The sequence below is a fragment of the Neophocaena asiaeorientalis genome, unplaced genomic scaffold, assembly GCF_003031525.2.
Source record: "Neophocaena asiaeorientalis asiaeorientalis breed wild unplaced genomic scaffold, Neophocaena_asiaeorientalis_V1.1 scaffold1211, whole genome shotgun sequence".
NCBI lineage: Eukaryota > Metazoa > Chordata > Mammalia > Artiodactyla > Phocoenidae > Neophocaena > Neophocaena asiaeorientalis.
Window position 1 is genome coordinate 332,569 of NW_020173209.1, and position 8,829 is coordinate 341,397.

At 66.2% G+C, this 8,829-nt stretch overlaps 2 protein-coding genes across 2 annotated transcripts in view; one reads left to right on the forward strand and one right to left on the reverse strand.

Annotated features, from left to right (window-relative positions):
• The window catches only part of SLC49A3 (solute carrier family 49 member 3), a 5,635-nt gene extending 2,198 nt beyond the window's left edge, over window positions 1–3,437 (forward strand). The window contains 10 exon segments of the mRNA XM_024744982.1: window positions 581–606; window positions 608–701; window positions 845–871; window positions 873–1,278; window positions 1,626–1,790; window positions 1,793–1,809; window positions 2,007–2,342; window positions 2,345–2,512; window positions 2,787–2,911; window positions 3,125–3,437. Of these exon segments, the coding sequence (XP_024600750.1) occupies window positions 581–606; window positions 608–701; window positions 845–871; window positions 873–1,278; window positions 1,626–1,790; window positions 1,793–1,809; window positions 2,007–2,342; window positions 2,345–2,512; window positions 2,787–2,911; window positions 3,125–3,437 (1,677 nt within the window).
• On the reverse strand, window positions 3,227–8,309 carry MYL5 (myosin light chain 5). The gene is made up of 8 exons (XM_024744983.1): window positions 8,136–8,309; window positions 7,937–8,068; window positions 6,635–6,742; window positions 6,413–6,488; window positions 5,505–5,609; window positions 5,017–5,095; window positions 4,458–4,506; window positions 3,227–4,112 (listed from the first exon to the last, which is right to left on the reverse strand). Exons 1-8 carry the CDS (start codon window positions 8,307–8,309, stop codon window positions 4,017–4,019), a joined length of 819 nt encoding a protein of 272 aa, XP_024600751.1. The 3' UTR covers window positions 3,227–4,016.
• Window positions 8,310–8,829: the final 520 nt, after the last annotated feature.

An 8,829-nucleotide genomic window follows, 5' to 3' on the forward strand; every position in this document is an offset into this window, starting at 1 on the left:
CAGACTCTGAGCTGGAGGTGAGGCTGAGGGGTGGGGCCTGCAGCCAGAGGCCAGTGTGTCCGCTGAGCAAGGGGAGGGTGGCGAGAAGGGTCAGCCCAGGTGCAAAGCACTGGCGTGATGGACACCTCGGGGGCGTCTGAGGGGAGAGTGACTCCATCTGGTCCAGAATGACTCGGAGAGGCAAGGGTGTGCCAAGTGTCCAGGGAGAGAGCCAGGGCTTTGATCGGGTGGGGCAGTGGGGCAGGCTTAGGGCTGGGGGGTTGGAGGTGCACCGAGGTGAGAGGGGCTTCCAGCTGGGCGAGTGTTGGGGTCATTCACAGAGGTGGGAAGGGGTTCCAGGTGGCCGTTGGATGGAGCTCCCGGAGAGCGCTGAGCTGAGGCTGTCGCTGTTGCGGTCATCTTTGGGTGGTATTTTGAAAGCTGGGTTTCCAAATGCAGCAAAGCAGAGCAGCCCCAGCACAGCCCTGGGGCTTGCCGACATCCACCTGGGGATGACCTGTGGGGGTGGCCGGCAAGGAGCCTGGAGCAGCGGGCGTGAGGCACCCACACGCGTGTGCACTCGTGCATACCCTCCTGGCAGCTGGGCATCTACATCATCCCTGCTGGCCCCTGCTTGCGTCTGGTAGAGCAAGCCCCCCGCCCTGCCCTCCGCGGGGGCTGTCCACTCCACTGCACAGAAGTTCCTAGCGGGGCTGGAGCTGGTCAGTGCCGCATGTGTGCTGTGGGATCCCGGGGCGGGGGATCCCAGGAGGGGGATCCCAGGAGGGGAAGGGGGTGGGGCTGCCCCGGGGAGCCTCTGGCTGTGCTGCTGGAGCTCCTGGGCTGAGCAGCCCCTCCCCTTTAGCTCGCAGGGAACAAGGCCTACATCATCCTGGCCCCTGGCCGCGTGCCTTGGGGGCAGCATTGGCATCTGCTCCAGCTTCTCGTCCCTCCTGGAGCAGATCCTCTGCGTGAACGGGCACTCCGGCATGGGTGCCGGCTCTGCCCTGGGGGCCACGGCAGGACGGAGCTTTGGGGGCCTGTCACCCCACAGGCTCTCTTCCGCCGCTGCTCTCCCGCTGGTGGCTGTGGAATGGCCCACGACCTCCCCAGGCGCTGGGTTTCCACACCTGGACGGGGTGATGTGGGTGCTACTGAGATGCTGTGTGAAAATTTGTGTCTGCAGACAGCAGGGTGGTGGCCGTGGGGAGGGGGTGCTGGCAGAGCCCAAGTGTGTTCCACTGGGATTTCGTGTGGCGCTTTCCGCCATGCCCCAGCCACCCCAGCCCTGGGGGACCCGCTGATATTGGAGATGCAGAGGAGGGGGCCTTGCTCTGCTCACAGCACCTCTGGCCGCGCCCTCCACTGTCTGCATCAGCCCTGGGTGTGGGGTTCAGGCCTCTCGTGTTCCCAGTTTTTCAGGGGTGACCGGCACTGAGGGGTGTCTGCAGTAGGCAGGCCCTTTCTCTAGCAATTTGAGTTCCTGGCTGGGGGTAGCGCAGGGAAATGGCACCTCCAGGGGAGGACACCTCTTCCCCCAGCCAATGATGCAGCCAAGCCTTCCGTGCCATCCTGCCTGGGCCTCAGGCTCCGTTCAGTGACCCTGCCGTGGGCTCCCCGGTGACGGCGTACATCCTAAGGGTGAGGGCCTCCTCCTGGGGCCCAGATGACAGGTGCCCCCGCCTCCTCTCCTCCTCCAGGAATTTGTAGGCTCTGCGGGGCTCTCTTCGTTGCGTTTGGGGCCTCGGGGGCGCTGCCTCTTGGCCTGTCCGTGGACCAGACCGAGCATTTCGCTGGAGCTGTCAGGATGGGCCCTGCCTGGCGTCTCTGGTCTGCTGGCCTTTGCCCTGGGGAGAGTGCTCTGGGCCGAGACCACCTTGCACGGGTCAAAGTGGGGTGCCCCGGGGCGGGGGAGTCGGCAGGTCGGCCGTAACGGACATCCAGGCCCACTCTGACCCTGGGCGCTGCCCCGGCCCCCGGTGCAGGGCCTGGCTGGGTCTGGGCGTCTAGGGCCGGGGCACGTCTGACTTCTGACTCCTGCCGCAACCGTCTGTGCAGCTCACCGCCCCCAGAGGTCCCAGCTGGCCGCCACCTGCTCGCTGCTTGGGCCTTGGGCTGTTTGCTTCTCAGCGGCGCCTGTCGCCGTGCAGCTGGCTGTCGAGCGCTCCTTCCCTGTGGGTGAGGGTGGGCCGCGGGCCTGGTCCTCGTGCTGGGGTGAGTGCCCATCCCCCAATGCTTCCCTGGGGACCCAGAGAGCCTCCCCTCACCCCACCCCAGCCCACACAGCAGGTGACCTGAGCGCCTGCCGTGTGCTGGCCTGGGCTGGCCGCAGGGCCCACGGTGACCAGAGCAGCGCCCCGCCCTCGGGATGACTACGGGTGCCGGGGAAGCAAGCAGTGCCCCAGGCAGGGCTGAGGGCCTCGTGGCTGTGCAGGCAGCCCGAGGGTGTGCTAGCATGGCGCTGCTGGCCTCCCTGACCGTGCGCCGCGTGGAGCTATCCTTCTCCGCCTGCCGGGACGGCCAGGACCCGCTGGCCTGAAGGGTGAGGGCCGCAGCCTGTGGGGCTCCGAGGGCGCAGACCAGCAGGTCGGCCCCCACCCAGCCCTGGAAATCTCCCCTCCGTGCGCCTCTTGGCGACTTCCGCTGCCCTTGGTGGGCGGGTGCGGGGCACCCACGGTGGGGGTTGGGGGCGTCGGGTGGGGTCAGAGGGCAACAGGCCGAACCTCAGGCTCAGCCTGGTGGGAGCAGCCCTGAGGCCCTTACGAGAGCTCAACCTCTAACCCCTATGTGACTGGTTTTGAAATGAGATCAAAGAGAGACAGGGAGAGTCAGAGAGTGAGAATGACAAAGACGGAGACAGAGAGTGTGAGAGACGGGAGTGGGGTCGCCACCAGAGAGATGGTTGCACGCCCTCGTCCCCAGACCCGGTGCGGTGACCTCGGGGCTCATGACTGTGAACCCACCTTTGGGGCCCCTTGGGGCTGGGACAGGATCTGTCCCCGGGGTCACTCTGAGGTCATGGTTAGTGGGGTTCGGGGTCCCCTGCACCCGGGGGGCACTCTGGCACTTGGGGAGCCTCGGCAGAGCTGGGCCACGGCCCCCCGGAGTCCACGTTGCTGGTGACCGGCCTGTGCGTCCTTTTCAGCTGCCTTGGGGTGCTCTTCCTGTACACCCCATACCGGCGCCTGCAGGCCGAGGCCGACGCAGCCCCTCTGTCCAGGAAGACGTGCGCCCGGCAAGACCCCGCGGCCCCCCCTCCGGCCCCAGCAGCCCCTCCTGGAGCCGGTGATCCTGGCTCCGCCTCCCTCCCCCTGGGAGTCCTCCGAGACGTCATGGGGCCCCTGCAGCGGACCAGAGGCCGGGGAGCAGTTGGTGCGATGAGAAGTGGGCCTGGGGCCGTGAAGGGGCGGCCAGGAAAGGCAGGCCCTGGTCCTCTCGGCTCCACCAGTCACGCCTGAGGCCGGGACAGTGCCAGCATCCGGGGGGTCCGGGGTCCTCGAACACAGGCAGGCTGGCCCAGGGGACTCCCTGTGGATGTAGCAAGGAGAGCTGCCGCTGTGTAGGCAAGAGGCCGCTGACCAGGCAGGGCACTCCAGTGGCCAGGCCAGACCCAGGGTGGCTGGGGCAGGGGCTGCGTATGGGCAGGCCGGCCTGGCCTGGGGACACGGCTGAGGGGCGCTGAGTGGGCTGGGGATTCTGAGGGCCCCAGCATGGCTGAGTCTGGAGTGGACAGGTGTGGGGAAGGCCTTCCTTGAAGGAGCCTATCCCAGAGCCATGCTCAACCTCTGCTGAGCCCTGAATGAGCAGCCCCCCAGCCAGGCGCGAGCACAGGTGGGGAGAGCAGGTGGGGCCAGGCTGGGCTGGAAGCAGAGGGTGGGCCCCACGCAGACGTTCCCACCCCCTGAAGACCCTCCTACCCCCACGGACACTCCCACCCCCAGGCGGGCACCTTCTCCCCCCGAAAGAGACACTCGCAGGCCGGTTTGTGGGTTCGCGTTTATTGAACTGGCCGCGGCCCAGTGGGGGAGGGGTGCCCCTCACTCCGCCTCCCCGTGGGTGAGCACGTAGCTCAGTGCCTTGTAGTCCAGGTTGCCTGCAGCGTCGATGGTGGAGAACTGGAACATCTGGTCAACCTGCGAGTTTGGTGGGGGTCGTGAGGCCCAGGCAGGGGTGGGAGGGAGTGGGAGGGTCCCCGAGGCCGCAGCCAGCAGGTGAATTAATTACAGGAACTGGACTCCAGGCTCCTTCTTGTTTCTGTGCTTGGGGGGAAGGAAGTTGGGGGGAGACCCTGCAGAGCAAGGGTTGGGGCCGGGGCGGGTGTCTCCCTTCCTGGACACCGGGCGTCCCACCCTCCCCAAGGCTGCAGCCTCTGGGGGCTGAGGCACCTCCCCTTCTTGAGCCCCCAGAGCCCCGAGAGCCATGCTTGGGCTCCACAGAGGGCCTTGGGGACGGGGGTGGGGTGGGGCGAGGGGACAGACCTCCTCAGCCGTCATCCTGTCGGCCTGGGACATGAGCAGCCGCCTGATACTGAGGACAGAAGGGAGGGGCCAAGTTAGGCTGCTCTGGAGCAGGCATGGCCCTGACTGGAGGGGTGGCCCCGGGGGAGCCCCGTGACGGGTCCACATGGGGGGACAGCGCTGCTCCGAGGTGGGTGTGCCCCCCCTTCAATCCCACCCGCTCACAGGGCAGATGCCTCTTGGGAGCCTGGCTCCGGGTGAGTCCTGGGCACTGGGGTGGGGTGGGGGGGTGCCCACAGGGAGCCTTCCCTGACCCCCACGCCCCTGGGGGCCAGTGCCTGGCGCACCGAATAGGTCCGTTCACGGTGCCTGGCTGAAGTAGCCCCCAGAGGGGCTAAAGACCCAGCGATGGCACTGAAAGGCAGTGACCACTGGCCCCGTGTGGGTAGGGCTGATCCAGCCCTCGGGTACCCTGAGGGACTCAGGATCCCGGGCAGGCCAATCAGGACCTGAAAGCGGGGTGGGGCGGTTGGCACCCCTCCTACCCTGGTGACGCCCTGGCGCCTGCGGCCACACTCACTAGTCCTTGTTGATGCTGCCTTTGCCGTCGGAGTCCAGCATCTTGAATGCGTTGAGGATGGTCTCCTCGGCATCCGTGCCTGCCCACAGGAGGCCTTGAGTCCTGGGCGACTTGGGGTCCACGCCCTTGCCCACTCAGTGCCCTGAATGGCCTTCCCACTCTGAGCACCTGGGAGACCCTCAGCTCCCACCCCAGGGGTACTGTTCTCGGGGTCCCTTGGGTCCCGCTAGGCCCAGAGCTGGGCGAGTTCCCAGTGAGGGACAGAGGCCCCCATCAGTGGGCGAAGAGTTGGGTCTGGGCTGTCAGCTCACCCACCCTGGGGGGCTGACAGGGCCCCACAGATGTGGGTCCCAGAATGCCAGGTCCTGGGGCTTTTCAAGGGATCTGCAAATTTGGGTTTTTAGGTGAGACGTGTGGATCTCTAAGTGCCTGGAACCACGTAAGCGCACACGCTGCGCTGGCAGACCTGTGGGCTGGCCCGCACTCACCGCTCAGCTTCTCCCCAAACATGTTCAGGAACATGGTGAAGTTGATGGGCCCTGAGGCCTCCCTGAGCATGGCGTCCAGCTCCTCTTCCTTGACGTTGGTTTTGCCTGTTGCAGACGTCAGGGGTGGGGTGGGGGGGTGTCACAGGGCAGGAGTGTCACCCGCCCTGGCTGCCTTGTGGTCCGAATAGGTGCCCCACGGGGCCACCCCCCTCCATCATTCTCCAGGCAACCCCAGAACAAAGATGGGGCGACCGGAGAGAGGGAGGTGAGTCAGTGCAGGCAGCCTTGGCCCAGGCATGGTGGATGGATACAGGTTCTGAGGGTCAGCAGAGCCCCAAACCCCAGCCCCAGGAGGTGGACTGAGTGGGGGAGAGAAGCCGGAAGGCCTGTGATCTGTTACCTGGGTGTGAGGGGGCACCCCCCAGGTAGAAACCAGCCTGCCCCCCGCCCAGCTCCAAGGGCAGGGCCGCCTCAGGCTGAGGACAGCCGTCCCCAGGTGGGGAGGGAGGCAGAGCCGCAGGCTGGGCCGTGACGCCTGCGAAGGACGAGCCTCTGGTGGGTCTCTGTGTCCTCTGCCAGCTGCACTCCTGGGCCTCCTGACCGTGCCGGGGGTGGGAGTGCCAGCCTCCGCCGCGCGGGGGCAGCAGCGCCTTCCTCGAGCTCTTTACCATCTCCGGCTCTGGGACGCCCATGCTTGGGTTGTGTCACCCGCCCTGTGATGCCCTCTGCCTGCCCTGGTCAAACTAGAGGGGAATTTCTCCCCAGGAGAGGCCTCCCTCCCCCTCAGAGCCCATGGGAAGTCAGGTCAGGCTTTAAGGCCCAGGAGCGGAGCGAGGCTCTCTGGGACTGGAGCCGGAGGGCGGGGGAGTCGGGGTGCTGTGCTGGAGTTCTGCCCCCGGGGCACATACCCAGGGAGGCGTAGGTGTCCTTCAGGTCCTCCTTGTCAATGAAGCCGTCTCGGTTCTGGTCCATGAGTGTGAACGCCTGAAACCGAGGCCAGGTTCACCGGGCTGCACCCCCTTTCCTGGCTCTGGATCGAGGGTCTTGTCACCTGCATTACACTTCCCAGGGGACCCCTCAGGTATGAGCTTCTGGGTGGAGGGGTTCCCGGTACAAGAGCAGGGCCTCACCTCCTTGAACTCCTGGATCTGGGTCTGCTCAAAGTTGGAGAAGACATTGGATGACGCCCTCTGGGCCCGCAGGGCCCCCCCCTCCTTCTTCTTGGCCTTCCTGCTGGCCTGAGATGAGAACACCAAGGCTCAGGGTCCCCTAGCCTGCCCGAGGGTCTCCTTGGGGGCAGCCAGGCATTTGAGGAGACTTTATGCAGAGGGATGGGTGCACCGTGGCATCTGGGGCTCCAGGGGGCCCCAAGCCCGTGTCCCTGGGCTGGGGCAGCTGCCCGTGCTTGGCATGGTCAGAGGGACCCGTGGGGGGCCCCTGACAGAGCACAGCACCCAGGGTTCACCCTGAACTATGCCCTGCTCAGTCTGCAGTCCAGCCAGGAGGACCAGGGAGCAAATGAACCGTGCTGGCGGCCAGAAGGTGGAAGGGCTTGTTCTGGGGATCCCACTAGGGTGAAGGCCAGGACCCCCACCTTCCAGCCCCCGGCTGTCACCAGGGCTTTCATAGGGCACAGATCTCCCCCAAACCCCAGCACACACAGACCCTCACACATGTGCACAAACTCAACTTGTGTGCACACGCAATCAGGCAAGACACGCACGCGTGTGACACGCGCACACCCACCCATCCGCACGGTCCCACGTGCACATCAGGTACAGACACGCCTATGTGCGTACACACAGCACACTCACCATGCCTGGGTCTGTCTGATGCGACGGTCTGTGCCCTCCCTGCTGAGGTCGTCCGTCTTAAGCTCTTACCGCGTCCCCCAGGACAGCTCAGACTCCGGCTGCCACTCCCTACAAGGACAGGCTCAGGGCTACCCGGGGGACTGGACAACTGCAGAGTGAGCTTTGGCAGCCAGCAGTGAGTCAGACGCCCCCATCCTGCTGGCCCAATAGGCCCCCAGCCTTCAGGCACCTCCCCACCTGCCCCCTACCCTGGAGTCTGTGTTCTGTGCATCTCTGGGGTGACCTGCACATGGGTCAAGGGCCTGGGGACTGCGGGAACCAGAGGAAGGGGCACCGTTCCCAGACTTGCACACACTCTGGTGGCCAGTCGGCAAGCGCTCCCTGAGTATGTCTGTCTGCCCTTGCCTCCCCGCCTTGGTGGCAGAGACGTCCCAGGCCCTGACCCCAGCCCTGGGGCCAGCCCTCCTGTCCCCACGGCAGGGAGCTCCTTGCCTGGCCCTCAGAGGGGGATGACATTTCTGGGATGGAGGATGGCCCATGTGGGCTGGGCTGGGCCCAGCACTCAGCCAGATCTTCCTGCTACAGCATGGCCCCAGGGGCAGAGTCTGGGGAGGGGACCTGGCCCAGGTGCCCGTTGGTGGTGCCAGATGTTGGAGGCCACCACAGAGCCAGGGAGAAGATGCCCTGGTCCTTGATGGTGGGGAAGTGCAGAGTTAGTGGCAGGAAGGGGTGGGGTGGTGGGTCTGCAGGCTGAACAGGAGGAGGAGGCCATTGGGTGGATGAAGTGGGCAGATGGGATTCCACGGTGGTTTCATACCTGGAGAACAAGTTTTCTGAGCCTCCGGGGCCAGGTCTGGGTGGGGTTGGGATGAGCTGCAATCACTGGGTGGGGGTCCTCAGGGGCACATCTCCGAGCCACACAGCACCTGCTGCGGCTGGAAGGCGAGGGGCACACACCCTCCGTCACGTGGTGCTGCTGAGGTGCTGCCATCCGCGATCCCAGGGCCAGCTCACCATTTGAGGAACCTGGCTGGGGATGCGTGACCCGCCTGGAGGGACCTGGGGACTCCTGGTGGCTCTGTCTGGAGGACCCCTGGAGGGCTAATGTGTGACCGATGTGGGACACCTGGGCCTGGGCTGCGCGGGGACCCCATCACTCCCAGCCAGGCGGGTCTAGGTGCGACGCCGGGACGGACCTTGGCTGGGCTGCGGGAGTGGGGAACAGCACACCGAGAGAGGGGTAGGCCCGTGGGGTCTGTGCTCAGGAGGCCCAGGCTTGGGGAGGGCCGGAGGAGGCTAGCTGAGCCCCTGGGGAGGTGTCCTGCGGCCGGCCTCGGTCTGAGCACGGCTCTAAAGATAGCCACAGAACCTGGCTCCTGGGAGAATATCGGGACTCAGCACGGACAGCTGCCCTGACAGGTGCAGGGGTGTCAGCAGGCGGCCCCTGCGTCCTGAGCCTGAGCCAGGTTGGATGCCCCCGCCCCGACCCCACCCCCACCTCCCCAGGAAGG